At 48.9% G+C, this 24,180-nt stretch overlaps 1 protein-coding gene across 1 annotated transcript; it reads right to left on the bottom strand.

The window, feature by feature from the left end:
- Positions 1-10,233: 10,233 nt before the first annotated feature.
- On the bottom strand, positions 10,234-23,949 carry LOC104366459 (T-box-containing protein TBX6L). Its single transcript, XM_009973396.3, has 9 exons — positions 23,794-23,949; positions 19,068-19,212; positions 17,991-18,093; positions 17,376-17,540; positions 16,887-17,033; positions 16,301-16,371; positions 15,220-15,311; positions 14,296-14,488; positions 10,234-13,651 (listed from the first exon to the last, which is right to left on the bottom strand). Exons 1-9 carry the CDS (start codon positions 23,807-23,809, stop codon positions 13,225-13,227), a joined length of 1,359 nt encoding a protein of 452 aa, XP_009971698.3. The 5' UTR covers positions 23,810-23,949; the 3' UTR covers positions 10,234-13,224.
- Between the last annotated feature and the right edge of the window lie 231 nt (positions 23,950-24,180).

The raw sequence follows: 24,180 nt of genomic DNA, 5'->3' as shown, positions 1-24,180 counted from the left end.
AGAAAATATGCCTAAACACACTCAAACAAAGTGCTGATGCAGCAAGTAAACATGTTTTCTTGGATTTTTTTTACATTATTTACAATAGTGTGGATTGTGCACGTAGGAAAGCTCTTCAGGTGTCTTCACCAGCAGGGATGGCTCACCTTGGAGCAGCTGTGGCGGTTTCTGTCCCTTACAGTGTCCCCTCTTTTTTTTTAGAGGGCAGATCAGCTGCTCCTGTAGCAGCTGTTGAACCACAAGTCACAGCTCAGTGAGGTAAGGCAAAGCAGTTCCAATTTCAGGTTACCTTAATGCCCCAAGCTGCAAACTCTGGCAGTCGCTGTGCAAACAGCTGAGCCCTCCTGCAGCAGGACAGGCAGCCAGCAGGGAAAGAAATCGCCACAGCTGTCCCAAAGTGAGCCTCCTGCTCCGAAATCTGAGCCCCGACAGCTTGCCTACAGCCAAAGCTGCACCAATTATTGTAACTCGTTAACACAGACCGTTGTGTGGCCACTTCAGTCAGGCCACCAACGTGCTGCCCCAGCTGGGTCACGCTCCCCAGGAGCAGCCCGGCGCCCACCGCTGCCCCTCAGACCCAGCTCCGCTTCGCGGGGGCTCCTGCTCCCGCCTGGCACAACCCTTGGGTGCTGAAAGCTGGGCGCCAGCCCCTGCTCAGTGCGGCGACGGCTGCTCCCCGGGGAGCCCAGCAGCCCCTCGTGTGCGAGACGCGGCCTCACCTGCAGAAGGTGCCGTCGGCGCTGCTGCTGAGGCAGGCAGGGGGAGCGGGAGACGACCGGGAATTAAGGCAGCGCTCTCCTCAGATAACCTTCCCAGCACCTGCTCGCTTCGTTCCAGGCATTTTGTAACCAGAACCCGCCCTGCACGAGTTGTTAGTCTCACCCGCCACTGGCGCACCAGACAATCGGGATCAGAGCTAAATCTGGGGTATCCACAGGGAACCAGCTCCTGCTTTGTACGTCCTGGCTGGTCCAACAAGGGCAGCTGAAAGTCAGCGCTGAAAAACCCTTCACTTGTAATCTTGCATTTGGTCTAGAAATCAAGCGCTAAAGCACAAGAGAAAGCGTGGATCCCAGGGACTGTTACCACCCCTCCACCGTAACCGTGTTTCCCAATCTGCACTATTTAATGAATCCTCTCCAGACCCTGGGGCAAGAGGAGCTCTCTCCTGCGTGTCAGAGGATGGTGGGGGCAGAAAGGCAGCGCTGGCTGTGCTGCTTTGCCTTCCCCCAGCTGCCCCTGCACCCCAGATCCGACTGACTTGGGGGGGAGCGGTGAGTCAGAGGAGAGGATGCTATTTTGAAAAGACAGAAGGGACTGACATAAGTGAACAACAGGAGCTGGTTTGAAACTCTTGGCACTCGACTCCTGCTCAGCCCACCACCACTCGGCAGCCAAGCTGGGCAACCAGCCCCCCGGGGATGCTCCTGACAGAAGTGACAAACCCAGCCAGGTCTTAGAGCACACTGTCACTATCCTTGTCATTAAAAATATAAAAATCAAGCTTGCACGTTTTTCATGACTGTGAAGTAATGGCCCCATGTATTTCTAGACTCTAACCCCACATTTTTTTTTAATATATTTTATGTTACTTCACTCATTTGATCTGGATTATGAGGTAGTTTAGGGGACTCTCACTGGGACTTCTACATGTCGAATCCATTTCTGAAATCTTGGACTGTCTCTTTTTTGCCTTCATCTTGTGACCACTGACCTTGAAGAGAAACAGATTTTCTCTTTCCAGGTATCGCAGCTGGTGATCTGGCTCCGAGTCTGCAGTGACAACTGATACACACACAGCCCTGAGCAGGCTTCCTGCTGAGCACCCCGCCTAACGCACAGCCTGGCACAAAGGAAATGTAATCCATCAGATTTGGTCTTCTTAATGTAAGAAAGAGCCACATCCCTCAAAGATCAAATACATCCCGCTGCCCCTTACTACCTGGAATAGTTGTGGCTACTCAGCCCTTTGGAGAACTCGACCAAAAATTAACAAAGATAATTTCCCTGCAAGAAAAAGCATCTTGGCCTGGACATGGGACATACCGGGGGGAGTCTGCAATAGAAAGGCTAAAATGGGCTCCAGTCTGGGATTCTGCTGAATGGGCTAACACAGGCCTGACCCACAGCACATCAGAACTATTGGAAACCTCTGGCTGAAATCATCCCAAACTGCAGGATGTAGCCCAGCAGCAACTTAAGTTACTTCCAGTACTCAGCAGCAGCTCCCACCTGTATGAAGCTGTGACCCACCTTCCCCATCACTAGTGAACCATCTGCTCAAGGCTGAGGTAGGTGATGGGATGGCAACAGCTCTCCAGCCGGTGGGACAAGGTGCTGGGTTTCTAGCAAGGGTTTGTGCTGTAAGCAATGGTAGCACACAGACCTCCACAGCAGTGTTTGTGTTATCAATGCTGGCCTAAATTTAAATATACAAAAATAAAGACACGCTGAAGAGCAGCCTAGGAACAGAAAGCACGCACAGTCCTTGGCAGGGCAGTGAAGATGTAGGACTTTCATCCATCAAGCGTGCAGGGCTCGTGCCTCCCTCACGGCAGTGCCCTCGTTTCAGCTGCACATTGCAGCCCCGCAGCAGCACAGCATTGAAACAGCGATGGAAAACGGAGGGGAGCAGAGGGAAGAGGGAAGATGTACCTGAAGAAGGCCAGGCTGATTTAACACCCCCCCCTGCTGCCAAATGCTCTGTGGGCTCTGCAGTCATCACTCAAAATAGAGGCACAGTCTGCGCCTCCTCCAAGAGACAGTCCCTGCTGGAAACGTGTCAGGGCGTTGCTGGGGCAGCGATTTACAGCGCAGGGAACCACCTCGGGAGGTGCTGACACCGCGCCCCACCATACCTGGCTCCTTTCCCCCACCATCCAAGCTGCCTGTCGATGCTTGCTATAGCTTGGGAACCTAACACAGGGCTCGACCCAGCAGGGAACGTAGGCAGGGTTTGAGCAGAAAGGAGGAAAGGTCCTGCATTAACCTCGGGGTGCAAGTCAGAAAGCCACCATGCCCGGCTGTCATCTAATGCCCAAGACACCTGGACACAAGGGGTCCCTCCCAGTCCAGCCCCGGCCTGGCAGAGGCTGAGCGGCTCCACGGCAGCCCCGTCTGTCTGGGACTGGCCATGCTGCCCAGGGAGCCCTCTTGGGCCTCCCGGTGCAAAGACACATCCCTCCCCACAGAGAGCAGCTCATCCTGGGTAACCACCTCCTCCTTCACTTGTTTTGCTGCCGGGGTCACTCCCAAAACGTGAGCTGCTTCAGCCCCAACCTGCCCTAGGCTCAGCCTGTCAGCACCTGAACAAGACCAGTCACGCGAAACCCTCGCTCCCGACACGCCGCAACAGTGCAGGAGCTTCGCCCCTCGTGCCCTTTAATCACAAAGCAGCAACACAGACCGTTTCTCGGGTTTTCCCATATTCTCCATCGCCTTGGGATGCCCTCGCTGCAGCTTCCAGGCCTCAAAACCTTTGCAGCAAACCCCCTGCGGGCTGCCACAGCTCTGCCCCCGCTGTCCCCTCGCAGGTCACACGCAGTCACTGGGTGGCACTGTGCCCCTGCCTGTGCAGCCGCCCGGCTCCATCCTCCTCCTCCTCCGCTCGGGGTGCCCGGGAGGATCCCGCAGCTGGGGCGAGGGGCCAAGGCTCTCCTTGCCGAAGCGCACCCACACACGGCAGCCAGCCCCGCTCACCACGGGGGAAGCGGGCAGATGCCCAGGGACCCGGGGGATCGCGGCGGGGCGGGTGACCCCCCGGCGCCCAAACACAGGCTCCCGCTGCCTCCCTGCCAGGCTCTCTTCCCCACTGCAGTTACATTTTCATTACCATGGTAAAAGGAGATCAACCGCGTCTTTACAATATCCCCCTCCATAAAACTAATAGGCCAGGCAATTGGGACGGCCCTGCGAAGTACTTTATAGTGTGGACTCGAGGAGTTTGCGCCACAGCTCACAGGCTGTCCCAATCCCAAATCCCAGTGTTATTTCTCCCCACCGTCCCCCCTTTTGGGCTGGGAGCAGCAGGAGGATGGGCATGGTGCCCGGTGCTGCCTGTCTTCGCTTGTCTCCCATCACTCAGAGCCCCGCTCGGCTCCAGCAGCACAAGGCTGCTAGGAGCATCCATAGGGATCAGGGCTGCTTCTTTCCAGGGCACGGTGACACAGCTCTGCCCGGATTCTGGGAGCTTTTACACCGTCAGGGTGAGTCATGGGCCAAGTCGCTGGACCCAGCTCTGGAGCAGGGAGGTTTCTTCATAAACACTTTGCCGTTTGCTTCATTTGCAATTGAAAGGCGGAGGCCAGGCTGCCCCTCGGGAGGAGCAGACAGCCCTTCTTGACATGATGATGGCAAAACCGCTCAGCTCTGTAAAAGTCCCTTCCCTCCACACTGACACCCCGTGTTTGTTTGGGAAGCTGGAGGTGACACATTAGGTGTAACCCAGAGCCCCGTTTCGAAGGGTACCTGGCAGGGTTTGAGGGGCTGCTTTTGCTCCACACGTTGCCGGGACCCAACAGATCCCGGTGGCACACGCCAAACGTGCATCAGATGGAAACGTGCACCAGGGAGCCTGGCCCCGGGTCCAGCAGTGGCTGGGAGGGCAACCTTGGGGAAAGCAACAACCACATGGAGCAGCGGCTGCCTACCTTCCTTCTGATGCATACAACCAGCCCAAGAAAAGTTTATTTTAATTGCTCCCCCTGCTTCAGACCTTCCTGGGGAAATTAGCACAAATGCCACATCAGTGGTGCTAATTTCAGACCCTGAGCACGCAGAAGGGGGGCAGTAATTTTGTCAAAACGCTTCTCTCTTTAGTTGCCACCTATAGCTCCAAGCCTTGACAAACAGCTGGGAGAAAGGATCTCTGCTGAAAATAAATGGTCTTTAGAGGTAAGAGCTAGAGATCCTCCAAGGAGTATACTGTTGGAAAATAAAGTGGAGGAGACTGTTCCTCTACCATTAGGGTAGAAGTCAAATGGGAGATGGGAAAGCGAAAGGTTTCCAGGTCTCCATAACTCAGAAGGGAGACAAAGAGCCCATTTCTTCCTTCTGTGGTTTACTGTCTTTAATCTCTCTGCCTTAGTGTCCCCACCTACCCCGCAGGACAGAGTCACGTTTAGACGTGCTGAAAAGCTTAACTAGCATTTGCAAAAATGATTCAAGATCCCCAGATACCGACTGCCAGAGATGTGCAGTGTTACTGCGCATCCCTTCCGAGGACGGTATCCTCAGCACCAGAGCTGCTGGCAGACAGGGTCTCTGCTCCCAGACGAACCGGGCGGGTAACACAAGCGTGCTAGGCAGAGGGAGCAACACCAGAAATCCCTACCAACCCCTTACAAACAGTTTCCTCCTTAGATTAATTTAATATTAGACTGTATTCACTCCAGAGAATTTTGCAAAACAAGTCCCAGTCCCGCTGTAGCTGCCCCGAGCCCCGCAGCACTGGTAACCTGCAGCAGTGCTGCTCTCTGCCCACGGCCAGACGGGGCCCTGCCAGCACCTCTGCTATCTCTACCAGCATTTCAGCACTCTAACAGGATAGGAGGGTTAAAACACAAGCTGAGTGATAGCCACAGGCAGCACTTTGGGACTAAAATTTTCTCAAGTACCTGGTTTTAAAGCTGAGACTAACTTCATTTGGACTCCACATCAGAGCTCCATGCTGCCCTGTGGGGGACAGAAGGGAAGACAGCTCCAGCTCCATAACCAGAAGTCTCCTCCTTTAATCCAAGGACAAGATTTCTTTGCTAAGCACACGATGAGCTGCCCTCCCTACCTGCTATACTGTCCACTGACGTTTGTATTTCAAACTAATTGCCACTACATCATCTGATCTTGCCCAGATGTTTAAAAAAAACAACATCCTGCATACTGCTGGGACCTCTTTGTCAGAGGCTGTGAACTCATCTCCATCCAGCACCAGGATGGATTGAACAAACTGAAGCAGTATTTTATTGCTGAAGCATAAAACATGGGAATAAACAAACACCGAAGTGCTACTGATCATTAAAACCAGATGGGAGCCCATTTACTGCCTCCAACAGTGAGGTGCCACCGCTGCTCTGCCGAGACCCCATTGAAATAGGAAACCCAACACATCATCTGGGAGGTGCTGGACGGCAGCGGCTACAGGCAGCCCCTGCAATTCAAGCCCAGATTTATCTGTCCTGCCCTCTCACTGCCACCCTGGATATAACCAAGGAGTAACAGAGCTTTTTAGTCCTGGCTCCAGAAATACAGTAGCTGCTGTAAGGTTGTGCCTACGTGAAAACACCCCAGTGGGAACAAGCAGCCTGTCCAGGGCCAGCCCTACTGTCCAGGGGAGGTGGGATGGGGAGAATCACAGGCCAAATCATCCACACACAGAGCAGGGACTCGTCTGAATTTCAATAGTATTTGTTCAAAAGTACGTCAGAGAACCATCACAGGTTCTGGTCACCCCTGCGCAGCTCAGATCCTGAATGGTGGATTATGCAAAGCAGCCCGGGTCTGGCCTTATTTCCTTACCAACCAGTGCTGTCTGGCACGAGAGAGCCAAATACCATGGTGGGAAGAAGCCAGGGGCTATTTGCTCTCCTTCCCAATCAATGCATCCACCGCAGGTAAATGTGCAGTAAGAACATGCCTGATGTCGGGAGAACTGGAAACTGGTCTTCAGAAATATCTCCATCCTGAGCACTCCAAGCTGCAAGCTGAGCCTAACCCCCCACCTAGACTGAAGCTTTGCACCTTTGTCTTCAAGTCCCATCTTCCCGTGGCAGGGAGCCCTCTCAGCAGCCCAAAACTGGAACGCTGCATGGGGCCAGGGGTGGATTTCCCGGGCTGCCCCTGCCAGCCGGAGAGGAGATGCAAATGGAGCAGGAGACTGCTGGAGGAGCAGAGACAGACAGATGCTTTTACACTTCAAAGGAAACAGGGCCCTGTGAGGCTTTCAGGAATACACACAAATCCGATAGACTCCTTTTAAACACCAAGCACATTTGCTCAAGTGTGAGGCAATTAGTCCCTGAGGATGGAGGCAGGACAGGGCCATTAACTGACATACGGGCAGGATGAAGCAAGGGATGAGAAACATGTGGCAGGGCTCCACTGCCAGCCCAGCCTGATTAGCTGAAAACCGTGCTGTCCTGGCCTAGCTTTCTCATCCATGATTTTCAAATTGCCCTTGTGTCTCCAGGGGCTCTACAGGGAGCACATTAGTGTCATTCAGCCCATGTCAGTGCAACACTCAGCATATCCCTTTGGTAAACACGGCAGTTTTGATCACATCTCCTCCGCTGATCAGTCCTCACTGCTTTTATCCCTGGAGAATGACGGCCAGGGACGCCCCGAAGGATGCAGGAGAGCTGACTTACACTTACCCAGTCTGCAGCAATTCTCATTTCCCTCTCACCTGAGTGCTGCTGGGTGGTGCCCAAGCTGCTCTGGACAGCTGTGTCTCCACAGAGCCCCTTCTAGCTGGTAAACCAGAGCCAAAACCAGATCATGGGTGAGCAGAGGGCTGGCTGCTCAGTACGAACAGAGCCAGCATGGGGACAGAGCCTGCGGTGTGACAGAAATCAGGCCTGACTCATCCCCTTCTACTCTGCACCAGCATTTCCACGCAGATCTACCCTTAACGCATCGTCTCCCAGGGAGGATGTTACGCAGAGACCCCAGGCACCGGAGCTGTGCAACCCCACAGATGGGAGCTGGAGCAGCGACAGTGTCAGCACGCAGGAGGCCTCCTGTGAACAGCTGCTGTGTTTTATGTGTACAGTATTATTTTTACAATTTGAGGCAGAGATACCAAAACAGAAATGTTTTATGCCTGGCTGCATGACTGATGCTGTGCCTGTCCTATATTGCTAGCTACCCGCTCCCACTCTCCTTTATGGAGGCACAAAATTTTCCCTCTTCAGTAGATACAGAAGAGGAAGAAATAAAAAGCTCAGTATGTCCCCAAAGAACTGTAGGAGATGGAAATTAAATCCATCCATTACACTCACCAAGCAGGGTGCTGTCTGGGCAGGAACACTGTAGTCGTACACCTGCACATTTAAAGAAAAAAATAAAGTGTTATAAGAGTGTCAGAAGCAATCCAGCACCCTACAGCAAAGTACTTCATGCCATAAATCAAACTCACAACTTGAAAAAACAAAAAGGAACAACACTAAATCTAGCTGAGCAGCAACACTGCATCACAGCTGCAGCGCCTCTCCTCACCCCTGTGTTGAAGGATTGCTTCAGCCTTGGTTAGATTTTTGTCTGATGCCGCTGCTCAGGCCAAGGTCTTCAGCGTTTGTTCCGGGCAGCACACGCCATGGGCTGCAGGGAGCACAGCCCGTGGAGGAGAAACACCTTCCCGGCTTGCCTCCCTTTGCCCTGTGAGCCTGCAAGCAGCTGTGCTGCCTCTCCCTGGGCTTCCACTGCTCAGATTTGTTGTCACATCTAGAAGCCACATTTAAACCTTACTACATCTCTGCAAAGTGCAACAGTGAAGCCAGCTTACCTGGAGTTGCCGGTAGCCTGGCCAGCAGCACGCCCGCTCCTCACAGCCAGGGGAACTGCGAGCTGAGCCCTAGAGAAGCAGGGAGGCCCAGGCACCCCGCACAGCTCCCACAAAACCGCAGCAAAGCTGTGCCCCCGAGCCCCGGGGGAGCCCAGCCAGGCTCCAGGGGGGCTTTGGGCAGGCAGGGAAAGTGCAACACAACACCCCTCCCCACACTTTGGAGAAAACCTTTTGTCCTCCCTTCTCCAGCTGGCCCTGGACAGCTTTACCCCCTCTCTCCTTCCCTCTTGGCCACTTACAAAACAAATTCAGGCTGGGGGTGGGGAAGCAGGTAAGTGAAGACACCTGCACCCTGCACATTTGGTCCCTGATGAGCGGGGGGGGGGGGGTGGGGGGGTTGGGGGTGCTGGCAGCTGCCCGGGCAGGAGGTATTCGGCTTCGTGCTGGTCCAGCCCCACATGGTGATGGCTGCTGTTTGATGCTGTCAGCCAAATGCCGCATCCCCCCCTGCTAAGAGGCTCCTGGGATCCCAACCTGGGGCGCGCGAATTAAGTGGCTTTTAAGATCTACAATGAAAACCCATTTGACTTGAAGAATGTTATTATTCCTGGAAGGGGGTTTGTGCTGCTTGCGTGGACTTGCTTAACGTGACCCGGTACATATGCTAACCAAGGAAATGCACTGCAGGAGTCTCCTAGGAGGGTCACCAAGGACCAAACGTCAGACACCCCCACACTGGGCAGTGAGGTCAACCCAAAAGAAGCAACGAGTGTGGCTCAGCCTGGCTGTCCAGCTACAAGTGGAGTCAAGCACCCCAGCCCACCTGGGCACAGAAACACTGTTCCCCAGGCTATCCTCCTGCCCCTCTGCAGGCAAGGAGCCCACCCAGGCCCCAGTGAGCCCCCGTGGGCACCACGCACACGAGGACTCACTGCTAACACAGAAGGTGACAGGGAGCAGCTCTCCCTCCCGGCTCAGCCAGTCCAAGGAGGCCAATCTGGTGGCATCAGACCGAGTTTGGTTTTCACCAGCTGAGCACCTCTCTCCCTCCAGCACCTGGAAATCTGATGAGCCTTTACTGAAACCAGCTGGTAGCTTCTTCTGCAGAGCCAGAGGGTGTGAGAAGTGCAGAGGCCACATCCTGGGCCAGGCGAGAGGGGGCCTTGCACCCCTCGGAGGGTTTGCCATATCTTTTGAGAGGCGTGGGGAGAGGTGGGTACTTTGCCACGCTGCAGAAAAGCAGCATCACAGGTGCCTCTCCCCAGCCTGCGGGAAATCCCTCCTGAGATGCAGCTCTCTGTGGAATAACTGCAGTGTTGGCAATAAAGCATTTTTCTGCCATTCCTATCTGCATTGAAGCAGTGTCAGACAAGGCTTAAGGCTGCAAAACCCAGTAGGAGAAGCCAAAATAAATCAGGATCTTTATTTCCCATAGGAAATTTACCTAGATCCCTCTTATAGTCCATTTGCCCTAATCCTTATGTAACTCCTCTGCAGGAGAGAAGCAGAAAACACAGAGAAAATAAACAATTTGCTGCAAAGAATTAGTACAAGAGACTGAGTCACATCTAGCAATGCAAGCAGATAACCTGAGGCTCACTGAATATGCTGCAGAGAACAATGAACACTGAGATCCGAGATCAACAGCATGTGTCATGCATGTACAAACTGGCCCCAGGTAACACGACTAAAGTGGAGCCACTGGTGTGCTTGAAAGAGATGCACAAAAACCACACTTTAGAGTTTATTTTATTGCTCTTAATGGCCTGCCTTCCGCATGTCTCATTTCCTTTTATTGAAGCTGTCAGAGAGGCATTACATTATCTCACATGCGTGCAAAAACAGCATTTCAGTCGAGCTCATACAGACTTTTAAATGCCACAGCTGAAGAAAACAAGACAGTAGGAACTGCAAAGGGAGGAGGCGGCAGCAGTCCAGAGCACACACCTACGGGCAAAATTTCCAAAGGCTTCACAAACCAGCCAAGCCACAGTCTCTAACCAGAGACAGGCGAACAAGGAAAGTAAAGGTACTTTTCTAATAAACTGGATGATTCACTGATGAAGGGCAAGGAGTCCTGTTGCAACAGAAGGCTGATGAGTAATTAATGGCTCATCCTAGGCACAAGGCTGAGTCTTTTACCCCAGTGCAGAGCCGTCTGCCAAATCAGCTCTACTGACAGGCCCCTGGGGCAGCAGCACTTGCAACGCTACTCTGAAGGTTTGAAAAAAAAAAAAAAGAACATTACACCCACGTTTGCACAGGAGTTTCCCTGTGCTGCCCAGCTCTCCTCAGTTACTCATACTCACCACTGCATGGTTTTCATCCTCATTAGCACCCTGTGACAGAGAGAAATACAACCCAACTTCAAAGATAAAGAAACAGATCTAACCAAGTAGCCTGTGGAGGGGATGTATTACTTTCTCTTTTCTTGTTAGCATGGCCCTGGCAGCGATCACGGCGGGGTGCCAGGAGGGCTGCCTTGCAGAAGGTACCACCCCCAGGGTCCCTGCACACAGGGCTCGAGGCACCAAGCTCTCCAGCCAGCCTCCTCATCTGATTTCCAAGATGTGGAAGACAGGGGTGGCAAAATCAACCACTAATGGTCAGAGACAGAATATTTTTCTCATCCACAGAGGACAGCCTTTCACAGCTGACCTACCTTCACACAGCTGGCATTTGGATAGCAGGAAATGATAATATTCTGGGGTTGAAAACAATCTCCTCCACATATTTTCCCCAACCAGATTTCCTCTTAGTGAGTCACTTGCATCCACATTCATGTCATGCACAGCAGGTATAAATCACTCCTGGCCAGGGTGCTATCAGAGAGGCTAATAGGGTATTATGTACATATACTGTGGTGAAGTCTGACCTTTCTTTAAACGCTGCACACCTCACACCTATGCTGTGAAGCTGAGAGGAAGTACTTGGCTACTTGTACGTATCGTAATTGTGGTACAAAAGCAGTTAACGATAGGCTATTTAAATAAGGAAGTAGTGATTCTAGTCAAGTTTCACAAATTTTCAGGGCTACTTTTCAAAGTATTTTAACAATAATAAACATGGCTCGACACCTCTACGCTACACACACGCACAGTGCTGACCTGGGACCCAAACAGACCAGTGCACAGCCTTTCCTGGTGTACCTGCACACCAGTCCTGATGCACTGGTGGTCACAGTGTCTGCTCACAGACATCATCTTGATACACACACACGTGCGCACACACAGAGAAAACCATCTGGCACATATGCTAAATGGCACACCTCACTGCTTATTGATGGCTACAGGCCACACAGTAGTTTATTTAAAGTGTTACAAGAAAGCATTCCCTAAATAACACCTAGGAACATGTCTATCCTCCCTGAGAAGCAAACAGACTGTCTCAAACACAACCCCACTGCCAGGGCCATCCTGCTACCTGAGCAAACAAGGACGCTTCCCCCTTCTAGCACAGAGATAAAAAAGAAATCCTCTTTGCAAGGCAGGGCGCAGGCTGCTCACCGGCAGAACAGCTCCTCCCCACGATGGGACCACAGAGGTGAGGGAGGTGAAACTGCTCTGATAACTAAACATGGAAGCCGATCCTTACAGACTCCCAAACAGCAGCAAGATGACTTTGCCAACCAGCCTAGGAGGTGTGGAGCACACCAGCAATGCAGCACACAGCTCAGTGCACACGGGGTATTCGTTAAAGTACATGCCCGAGGAGCAACGCCAAGCTGGTGAGAACTGTCTATTGACAAAGCTCACTCAGAATGTAGCACGGTAACCACAACTATAAATTATATTCTCTGGGGGTAGCACAGGGTAGAAGAAAGGAGTTCACAGTGATAGATTTCCTTTCCCTCAAAAGGAAGAGGTCGGAGTGACACAGCCAGCACTGCTGTTCGTGGCCCTGTTTCGGACAGCCACGGGCCTTTGGAAGTCCCCAGGGCAGCCCCCCCCATGTTCTGTGAACAGCCTCCCTCCACCACCAGCAGAAAGAAGAGTGTCTCACTGACCTCAAATCTAGGGGTGACAGAAGAGGGATGGGCACGGGGGACACACAGCCACAACACACAGCCTTGCTGCCGCTTCTCCTGCATGGGACAAACTCTTCCCTGCCCGCACGACCCGCTGCTGTGCTCCAGACACACATGCGTTGCTATGTATTTTACTCTCATATGCTGCTGGAAGAAAGGCAAGACTCTAGCTTTAGTCTGACTATACTAAGTGAGGAAACTGCTCAAGGGGGCACTGGGATTGTTCATTTTGCTCATCTTTGCAATAATTCTCTACAGCTTCTTGGCCACCTGGACAGCTTACTGAAACTCCTCAGCCCCTGTCTCCTTGCACGCAAGTCCTGGGAGGAAGGGATTTTGGAAACTGCCAAATGCAAGATGCAAACAGCCCAGGACAGAGTTCGGCAGCTCTTTAAATACTGCTCTCACAGCTCCTCTGGTTTCCTACTCCTGCTGGGAAAAAAAGCACTACAGAACGCATTGATTCAGCCAGACCCACACTGACACGGCTGGGGCAGCCACCACTTTAGCCACTGCTTGTGAAATACAGTGAGGGTTGTTGAGCAAGGAGACAAGGAAGTGAAGGTGTCCCATGCTACCTCTTGCAGCAATACCTCTTTGCCTAGTGTAGGCAAGGCTTCAAAAGGTCAACACTCCAGAGCAAATTTGATCTCATTTACAATTTTCTTTCAGTTTTTTCATTGGGAAGTGTCTTCCCCCTTCACCAGCAGGCATAGGGGAACAGAGGGTACTGGCTCCACTCTGCCATGGTCCCATGGGCATGTCCCGGAGCCCCCTGCGTATTGTACTCTGTGGAGAAGGCCGAGTAGCTCATTGCCCTGTACTGGCTGTGGGAAGGCACCATCCACTGGCCGAGGCCTTGCTCGGTGCCATAGGGACTGTACATGGGTGCTCGGGCCCCGGGTTTCCCAACAGAGTCTAGAGCCATGTTCACCACTCCTGTGTAGTCCTGGGGAGGAGGCAGAGGCGGGGGGAGCGGAGGCAGGTTGGTGAAACCCTCTGGGAGCTGTTTGGAGTCGTGCTCGGGCACCGTGGCGAGATCCAAGGGGTGGCACCTTGCCCGGAAATCGTTCAAGGTTGCTGCATCGCGGGTGGGAAGCTGCTGACTGTCCCCAGCTTCATGGAACCTGAGCCCCGAGGGCAGAGAGAAGAGCGAGTCAAACCTACCGCAGCTGAAAACCACTGAAAACCCACACAGAACCCCTGGGGAAAGGCAGGGCAAGCTCTTAGCATGCCCTCTTCCCCTGGCCTACTGCTTCATCTTACTGTTAGTGGGGATTTTAGTCCAACCCTTGCTGTCACACACACAGAAATACTAAATGCCAGAGAAGGTAAGCCCAGACCTCTCTAGTTCTGGCTCAGTTCTAGTCTGAGCTCACTGTAAGTCATGCCTGAATTTGCAGAGATAAGGAGGGAAAAAAAAAAAAATATCACTGGAGTCCTGCCACTCCTCCAACACATTTCTTCCAAAGGATAGGCAAGCTCTGCGGTACACAGAGCCGGCTGGGAGAGCATTTCAGGACAGGGAAATAAAGAGCATTACTAAGAGATGCATGTGCCCAGAATCAGTGTGTTTGAAGTGACACAGAAAGGCTTTGTTGTGGAGCTAAATCTGTGCTAATCTAGCACCTATCACCCAGGTATGCTGTCCAACAGAGAGGCATCCTTCCTTACTCCCATTGGCTGTTTTTCTTAGGAAATACCCAGTAGAAGAGGAATCCCATCAATTAAAGGGTGGCTTTGGACATGAGCACCAGGAGGTGGGACTCACCGATATGTCTGGTAGGATGGTGTAGGTACTTGCTGCTCTCTGGCCAGACCCTCCCTCTGGTCAGCTGGCACGGGTGATGCTGCAGGAAAGGCATGGCTGCTATTCTGCTCTGAGACCCAGAAGGGGTAGCCGCTGCTGACCACGACGGGGTTACTCTCTTCTTTCACATCTACATTCTCATCTTTCTCAAAATCTGACTCACAGCAGGGAAAAGAAAGAATGGAAAAAAAAATGAGAAGGGGGAAGAGAGCCAGAGCTCACAATGGTCTATTGGCAGCTGCATTAATCGCAGGATGGTGGAAGGAAACACATTAATACCTCTTCTGCAGTCATACTGTCTTAAGGGACTAGTCCTTTCCAGCTTTTTTCTGACCTTGCACTGTGGTGTTTGGTCCCGCCCTGTCCTCTCTCCTTAGCTGTGCTACTGCAAGCAGCACTGTGAACTGGAGCAAGGAATGATCAAGCTTATAAAACAACCTAACAGAAAAAGATTTTTTTTTTTTTTTAATGATATCAGTCCCCACATCTGCATCACAACCCAGCTGCACAAACAGCACTGCTGGCACAACTGCACCAATGAGAACCAAGAAGAAAGCGACGGGTGATACTGCAAGCTCATATCACTGTTGAAGAGAAATGTTATGAAAGCACAGCCTACGATCACACATGGTCACAAAGCACGGCCAGGCTGGCAGGCTGGTGAGAGAGCTGATGAGCAGTCAGTAATGACAAGCGACCTGTGAGCAGTCTCCTCTGGATCATTTCCAGAAAGAGTCAGAGACTCAAAGCCATATACAGCACTCTTTAGGGACTCCACCCAGGCCACTCTCCCCAGAGAGGGGGCCAAGTTGCTGTTCATTTTCCCTCCTGTGGCTCGAGCACTGTTTGAAAATCATTCTCTGGGTTTGTTGTGATCAATATTACCACGCTCTTCAGCACCAGACTCTTTTTCCTTGGGCAGCTTCCTCTTCTGGCCCTTGGCTGGACTAGGCTTCTGGCAATTGGCTCGTCCTTCCCTGGAAAGAAACAAGACATGGGGGTAGCTTGCATGTAAGCTTCCAGTGACAGCCCTGGCCCCGCAGGATACTGGGGATAAATCAGTAAAGGGGTTGCCTGCTCCATGTTTGTACAAAAGGCACAATCAACATGGAAACCCAGCACCAGAGGTTTTGGCATCGAGTTTGTAAGTGTAGTCCGATGTTGGATATGCGTACTACCCACACAGGTGCATGTATAGTAGGGTGGGTCTTCTGCTTGAAAGCAGCTTTTTCCTAAATGGAAAATGAGTCTAAGCTTAGTGAGAAATTATCCTATTAGGAGGAGAAAGAAAATCCATGACATTTTCAAAGTTTAAGTAGAAAAGTCAGTTTTGTCCTTTTTCATCAGGAAATGACATTCTTTTTCAGGCATAAAATAACACAAAACAAAATCTCAGATATTTTCATAACATTTTCTGCTTGGAAAAAAACATTTTTTGCTTCTCCATTGCCCATCTACAGTTGCATTTAAGCTTTTTTTCTTTCATCTCATCCACTGGCTGCCCTCAGACCAGACAAAAGATCTCACTGGTATTATTATCTACTTTCCCTCTTGCAGACAAAGTCTCCTGTTGGATGAGACGCTTTTCCACACACAGCAAAAGGAAATGAGGGAGCCTCCAAATGTCAGAATCAAGCTAATCTCAAAGAGACGAAATGATCTACTGTGGACTCCTGTTATCACTGCTATTCATGTGTCAGACTCCAGTCTAGCTCCAACTTGCAAGGGAACGCAGGTCTCAAATTTGTCAACATCTCTCACATTTCGGTAGGAAATCCTGTATCTCCTCCCACTCCCCAAGTCTCTTGGGAGGAGGCTGCACAGGGGGATATCGTTCCCAGATACAGGCAAATGCAGTGTGCACAATGCAACAGGCTCTGCAGAGCTAGCTGGCATAGTTTTGCACAATGGCCTTGGGTAAAATTCACAAGTGAACTCCATTTATAAAGATGAAAAAACAGTTTACCTTCGAGTGTTCTTCCCATGCTCGCGGAAACCTTTAGCAAATGGATTGTTGTCAATCTTGAGCTTCGTAATCTTAAAATATAAGGAACAAGTTTCAGTGTCATGGTGACTGGTTGGGTTCTTTACTGTTTCAAGACCTTCACCTCAGTATTTATCACAGCAGCTCGGCTGAGGGCTTTGGGCATGCCCTTGTCACAGTATCTGAGCTCCCCCAGCAGCTCCCATTACTGATTAGAAACTGACATACAGAGAGAAGCAGCTTTGCCAGGGTCAGCAGGAATTTGGGTGGGATTCATCTAACTAGAGAAATATACAGGATCATTATTTATATCTCAACTTCTCCCCATACTTTTTACTGCAATTAGAGTTCTGCTAATCACTAGCAGCACACTTAATACAATTAAGGTGCATGATTTATCTCATCCCAGAGTAGATGTTCTCCACAGGAACGATAATGTGCCTGTTTCTTCCTGCTGTCCATCACAGGTGCCCAGGCCGAGTAGCTCGGAAGGAGACACCTTCTTCTACAAGATTTCTATAAGACAGTATTTATCAATGTGTCCAAGAGCAGTACTTGCACGCTGTACCTGCTCATTCTGGTAGGCAGTAACAGATGTGAAGACAGTCTCAGGGAAGCTGAAGACTTGGAAGATGCTCCAGCGGACACTGAAGAGGTCATCTGCCTGCACAATGTGGAAGCGAGGCTTGTAACGGTGCATGGAGTGGAGGATGATCTGGCACAGAGACAGACAAAGAAGAAAGTTTCCATGTGCAACCACTGCCAACACACCACGCAAAGTCTCCCGTGGAGACTCCCAGGACATCCATTTCAAACCAGGGATGCCTGCCTGGGACTGGTATCTCCCCCATACCTCTATAGTCACAGTACAGAATAACGCCTTCCCTAGCAGGTAGTTAAGAGGGCACAAGGGCTGGGCTGAGGAAGGAAGAAAGGGCACTTGGGTGTGTTTCAATTTCCACATGATCTAATTTCTCGGAAATCTTACTTATTGCCTGTAACAGCCATCTGCAATGAGTTCCAAGAGAGCACAGCACAAAGGCCAGCTACAACCTACATGCCCATGCTGATCCAGAGTGTTGTTGGTGAGCTTCAGCTTTTGGAAGGAGACAGGTTCTTTCATCCAGTGGCTGCCAGGAGCTGGGGAATCTGGGTGGACGTAAGTGCGACAAGGGAGCTGGGGCTCTGCTTTTCCAGCAACTTCCCACTGATCTTTATTCCACTGTGAAGGGAAAGACAGAAATCTAGAGCTTAAAAAAACCCCATCTGCTTTCATTACAGGAAAGCCCCAGGAACTTTGCTTCACTGTCAATTTAGTGGACTCCTCTGAAGCACAAGTAGCAGATCTGCTCTTATGAGCCATGATCATGTTACCAAAATAGTTCCCAAGTTTAGGCCTCATTTTTCCTCTCTTTTTCCCAATGGCTGTCAGAGAAGTCTGACGTTAATCATGATTAAAACTGTACCCCTTACAATGAAAATTAGTTACCTTGCCAGCTTCCCCCCAAGCAAAACTGACAAATAACTCCAGAGAGGCATAAAATCCACCAATTACTTCTGAACTTTGTCCAAAGACAATTTATTTATCAGCCTGGCCAGAGAAGCATGAAGATTAATCTATTTCAAACAAAGATGGAAGGACAGCATTACTTCTCTTATTTAAAGTACTTACCTTGTACCTGAAGTTGTCCATTGGCACAAAATCTACCAGCATGAGGTACTTGGCATATGGGATTAAGCCAGAGACTTTGATTTTGCATTGTGGAAACATTCGTCTGAAAGAGAAATTAAATATATAATATGAGGATTTCTCTATGAAGTGGATATTGTCTAATGATCAAGCAGCATGTCATGTTTACTCATTACTGTGCAAAGTTCTGATAGTAGTATTTCTACAGGCCAGCTATTGAACATTTTCCTATCTTTTTGATGTACTGTCTAGTCCTACGGGTTTAGGTGGAATAGGCACTAACAGGGCAGCAGTCACTGAAGGCCTGACATTGTTACTGTTTTTGTTCTTCTGATTCCTGTAACACAACAGTGGGAAACTTAAAAGAAAATATTTGGAATTTGCACATAGTTCCCAGCCTTCTGCAGCTATCACAGACCTGGAGGATAGATTAGAGCATTTTCTAGCGTGGGTAGAAAATGTGCTCTCATCTAGAAGCACATCTAGCTTTCCATTCCAGTACTCCCTGCCACCACTTTCATCTTCTGACTCTGCAAAAAAGCTTTGACACCTACCTCCCTACCCAAAGGGATTATTTCGGCTCACCGCAGCTTTGACATAATACATTACAGTTTCACAATTTAATATTCTTTCACTGCAAGCTCCACAATGCATGACTCATTTAAACTTTAGAGCAGTCTGCACGCACAGATCGTTACTATTCTACGCCATGTTCCTGTCTGCAAATGCACACTCAAAACCAGGTATTTACTGCTCGACTGCTGCTGGCAAAGGAAGCCTAGGGCACTTTCCAGAGCAACCTCCAGAACAGGAAGAACATCAGTGTTAAGTGGTGAGATAACAGTACAGAAGTTTTCTCAGCACATCACGTGACCTTTTGCACTTCACAGTTCGGCCGTCTACAATATCCTGAAAAGGCAATTCTTCTGCCAGGGGCAGAGAAATGCACATAATTGACTACAAATCTAGTTTAAGAGCCACTGTTCAAAAAATGAGCACTCAGAGATTTTGACAACAGCTGGGAGGGGTGGGAGTGGGCAGCTGTCCTGCTCCCCTCACCTGCCCGATTTGGTGATGATCATCTCAGTTCCTATCTGATGAAACTTCATCCAGAGACTCATGTCCTCGAGGGTCACCACAATGGAGCTCTGCGGGTAGGGCTCCAGGCTGGGGGAAGGAAGAGCCTCACACGGCGCTTTCACGTCTACCAGGAGAGAGAGAGAAAGCGGTAAATTCAGACAGGCAGGAGGGGAGCCGGCGTGAAGCAGCCTCTCCTGCTCGGGACAGGGTCCTGAGATGCAGCACCCGTCTCGGCCCTCCCAGTACCCTCCACCAGTGCCAGCTCCCCCCGGTACAGGGAGCTGCCGAGCTTCACGCGCTGCTGTAACGGCCGGGGTCCGTACATCTGTCCGTCACTCCTCCCCTCTGGCCACGGTACGTCTCAGCCCCAGACCACACAGTTCACCCGTGAAGGTCGCAGAAGCTGCTGAGAACTAGGGAGTCTATGCCTCAATAAACCTCTTGAAGAAAATCCATTATTTTTCTTCCAAGGCTTTTTGTTACTAGTAGGGTCAGAAGTCATAGAGGCTTTTCCAACAGGTTTGGTTTTAGCTGATAAATTCTTTTGTAAAGATCTGTGTGTTGTACAAACTCAACCTGACTTCCTTTGTTCCAAAACTCATAGTGGCAGGCAGCCACAATCCATTTTCATTCCTGTTCTGCTATGATCAGGGTTACACAAAACACTTTACCAAGAGAATAAAACAAATGCTGAAAGGATTGGGAAGATTTTAAGTGTACCAGAGGGTAATGGGAGGAAACAACAGATAGGTGGTAGCAGAGGTGAAAAATCTCTTTGGAGGACAAAGAAGGGACAGACAGGAGACGGAAATGTAAGTGAAGGCAAGAAAGGGAGGGGACAGAGCCAGATCATGGAACATTCTGAAAAGAGGATGGCTCGTATGAACTGGACTTGGAGATGGAGACCACCAAGGAGCCTGTGACAGCGGTGGAAGGTGCCTCTTCAGTAACACATCACAGCACAGCAGAGGAGCTGCCTGCAATGTGCCTGCACTTTCTACTACAGGGAGAGGACTAACTGTGGTCCTGGGGAAGAGGAAAGGGAAACTTCTGGAGGAACTATCTTTGGTATTGATGGTACCCAGCACCTCTGTAAAGCTGTTTGGACTAAAAATCTCCTGTCAGCACTCTTAATTATATCATAACACATGCAAGATTGCTGCTGCCGTGCTGAAAGGACCAGGCAAAAAAAAAAAAAAAAGTTTCATTTTAGATCAAAACGCGACCTATTATAGCTACTGGTGGACGGATTTCATACCCAGTAAGGCTTTACAAACACTGCCTGGGGTCTGACGGAGGCATTGGTAAGCCTGCTCGGCGCTGGGGCACTCACAGCAGCAGAGCTGTCCTCGGTTCAGTGCTGGCACGCCACTTCTGCTGGGTGATGCATTATCAGCCGCGCACGGCTGTTTGTTTAAAAGAGAGATTTTTCTGCCTCTCAGCCTGATCAGATCTTATTCAGAGCATATCAGAAATAAGGGAATTTTCACCTTGTTACATCTTTCCTGAGTAATGTTTTCAAAAGAATAAATATGAAAAGTAGACAACTATTTCCAGAGAAACTAGCTTTTTTCAGAAAGCGACATCCTTCTACAAAAACCACCCAATGTGAGTCTATGAGGTTCTTCGCACAGTATTAGGAAAGAAAAAACATTTAAACGTAATTTTGTTCATATGTAAAGGTCTTCAGGCATTTTAAAAAAATATCCTCTACCCGTTTTTCTGCTTTGATCCAACATTAATGAACTAGCTAAGAAGTGACACCTAGTTTGCTCACTGAGATTAGCCTGTTAACATCTTCTTACTAAAGCTTCCCCCATATCCTCTTGCAAAGACATGAAAGCTGCCATGAGACGATGCATTCGGTAGCTCAGTGCAGCACATGTATCAAAAGGAGTTACAATAAAATCGGGCTGATTTCCCACAGGAGTCATCCAGTCACAAATACATGCAAACAGATTTTGATTAGCTAGACAGATGCTCACTCCTTCCCCAAATGAATTTTACAATTAACATTTTTGTAAGCAAATTCCAATGCCATTAAATGAGACTACAACAAGGCAGATCTCAGAAGTCATTATTGAGGGGAGACTTCCAATGAAATCAAGAGGAATTGAAGTGAATGGAATTCAATATTAAATTAAAAATCAAAGACAGATATTATAATGTTTTTTACCAAAATGAGTCCACAATGCACCTGTATGAGTGAGACACTACAGGAGACAGGGAAAAGGAGCTGCACATAGAATTAAACATTGCAGCAAAGATTTTAAAACGTAGTTAATGTCTTTTACTCTGCAGGTTACATGTGCATAGTCTGAGGCTGAAAAACAGGATGTTAAGAGTATACATGGGGATCTGGATGCCAGCAGTGGTGTGAGCTCACTAATGGATCCACACAGCCAACTACAGTCCCGTGCAATTGGCTTCACCAGGATTCTGCAGTGGTGGATCCATCTGTAGGTTCCACTTTGGATTTTCTTTGCAGAGCCAAAGGCTGTGGCTTACAAGGCACTTCAAATTCACTCCTCGTCTACGCCCACATAACTAATGCCAAGACTCACGCACACATCTCCCCCACAAAGATGCCTGCATGTTGGAACTACAGCATAAAGAGGTTTGTGGCAGGGTGTCCAAGCACTGAACTGAATTTGTTAAAGCTGTACTTCTATTGTTTTCCCTTCTATGTAACTTAGTTTTTATTTTAAGTATTATTTGAAAGAGATTTAAACATTTTCCAAGAATTTTAGTTCTAAGCTATTTTAAAGGTATTATTATTATCATTGTCATGGTAACACTGCATGTGGCACATTTTAAAACATATTCTTTATGCCAAGATGAGGTTGAAAAGGAAGATAGCTGCTATGATAAAGGCACTGAAAATTAAGAGATCTTCAATCTATTCCATGCTTGATTTTTTGAGTCCTTATACAAATACGAGCAGTCTGTCCTTCAGTTTCTGTATCCAGAATAGGCTGTACGTATCTTTTTCCTATCTTGGAGATGGAAAGGAAAGAAAGAGAAATGAGAGTCAATTCAGTAATGTTTGAAGAGGGGATAAGATCTTTGGATAAAAGATGCTGGAGTGTAATCCACTCACCTAAAGCAGTCCTTCAATTAATTGTCAATTACTGAGACAATGTTATGATGTCAGAAAATTTGTTGCAGGCTTTCCAAGATGTATGGGATAGAGTTTACAATACTGGGAAAATTCCAACAAGGCAAAAGGTATGCTTCTTACCTTCACTAAAATCAGCTATTACTACATTTGTTGCTGTTACCTTCCGAGAGAAGTCCAATGCTAACAGCCATCCAGTGTCCACAGGGAAGAAATGCATGTCAATATATAAAGCTATCTTAAGAAATTAATCTTGCCAACAAACAAAAAACCCCCTGTGTTCTCTGATCTTATAAACATCAGTGGAAACACCCTGACCCTGTGGAGGGAACCTCATTTCTCAGAACCAGAAAGTTTTTCTGCAATAACGAAAGTACAGTGTTTCTACAAATGCAATAGCTTTAACTCTCAAATGTACCCAGTCATCACCTGGAATATTTAATATTTCTGCTGTGTGGGGTCATACACCAGAAACAACTCAATAAGAAAATGAGGTGATTTCTGCAGTAGTTGAAATCTTTAACATGATAAAATACTATAATACAGTCTATGTTTTTTTTTGATGTTGCTCTTTTGCTTTTCAAGTGGCAGAAATCAGTATGAATCAGATCAATACAATATGGACTGCTTTATAAAAACCCAAAACAACAATGAAGGTGGAAATTATCTGAGTCATGCACATGTATTTTGCTTATGAATGAAACAACACTTTGCAGAGGTAGAGAAATGAAGCTGAGAATACCCAGCCACCTCCAACGTGTACATAGGAACTGCATACCTAAACTAAGTAACTAGTTGTTTCCTTCTGACGTAGAGTAAAACCCAAGACTAAATTTGGGGTTCAGTTACACTGGCAAATGCAGTGACTTTGGACTGGCCCCTAGTCCACCCCTATAGCCCCCTCCCCTGCTACCAAAAACCCCACCACTCACTCAAACCCAGGACACCAATGCATATCTGTCATTGTGCCCAATGTGATCATGCCCCATGCAGAACAAGTTAACAACATGTTATGAGATGCACCGATGAAGAAAAACATAAATAAAACCCTAAGGAAATCATAAAAATCCTGTGTTTGGGCATGAAGCTGGTAGAGGTAGGGTATGCCTGCTTGGGGTTTATACTTTCAAAGGGCAGAGAGAACCCAAAAGAAAAAACAGTTTGTGTCAGAACTATTATTATCAATATAACAAATATTTCCAAACCTTCTGTGGCCTTCAACCTGAAGGAACTCAGGAGACTTTGAAGACAATATACAAATAACACCTCTGGCCTTCAGTGAACAATCACACTGCAGAAGGTGATACGGCCAAGGGAGTTTTGGGCGCAACTGTGAATAAATCTTTGCTACCTTAACAAAAGATCTTCCAAGGTTCACAAAGAACACTCAAACCCACAATTTCTCATCTATTCCTATAAAAAAACCCTCAACATTTCACAAATCTTCTCCAGCCACACACACACACTACTATAAACGCTGGTAACCCTTCAGGAGCACTTGTTCTCTCTCTAAAATGATTGCATGCTTTTGGCATAAGTCTAGGATCTTTCTGTGCAATAAGGAAAAGGAGAGAGTCTGTTACTTACCTGGTAAAGCTTGCATTTTTCCATGTACTGCGGAGTCTAGGAGCTTGCAGGGCTGAGAGAGCCACCACAGTTCTTCCAAGGGGAGCCAAAATAGTCCAGTTCAAAAGCAGGTCTGATTTCCTGAAGCAAGCAAAGGCCCTTCCTTCTGAGATCCAGTGTCAAGAGTGATTGGGATGAGGATGGAACTCCCGAGCACAGCTAGCCAAGGTGAGTTCCTGTTTTATGGAGGCTAATGAGCAGGGAGGAGCTTCTTGCCAGGGCTGTCCCCTTGCGATCCTTTGATGTCCAAAGGGACAAAGAGAGGAAGGATCTGCAGCAATGGCTGGAGCTAAGGGAAGAAAATCAAAGAGAATTAACATGGCTTTGACATACAGGAAACCCTACAGG

Source organism: Tyto alba, unplaced genomic scaffold (assembly GCF_018691265.1).
Source record: "Tyto alba isolate M040663 unplaced genomic scaffold, T.alba_DEE_v4.0 Super-Scaffold_44, whole genome shotgun sequence".
Taxonomy (NCBI): domain Eukaryota; kingdom Metazoa; phylum Chordata; class Aves; order Strigiformes; family Tytonidae; genus Tyto; species Tyto alba.
Note: the sequence above shows the minus strand (reverse complement) of the source record. Positions and strands in the feature narration are given on the sequence as shown.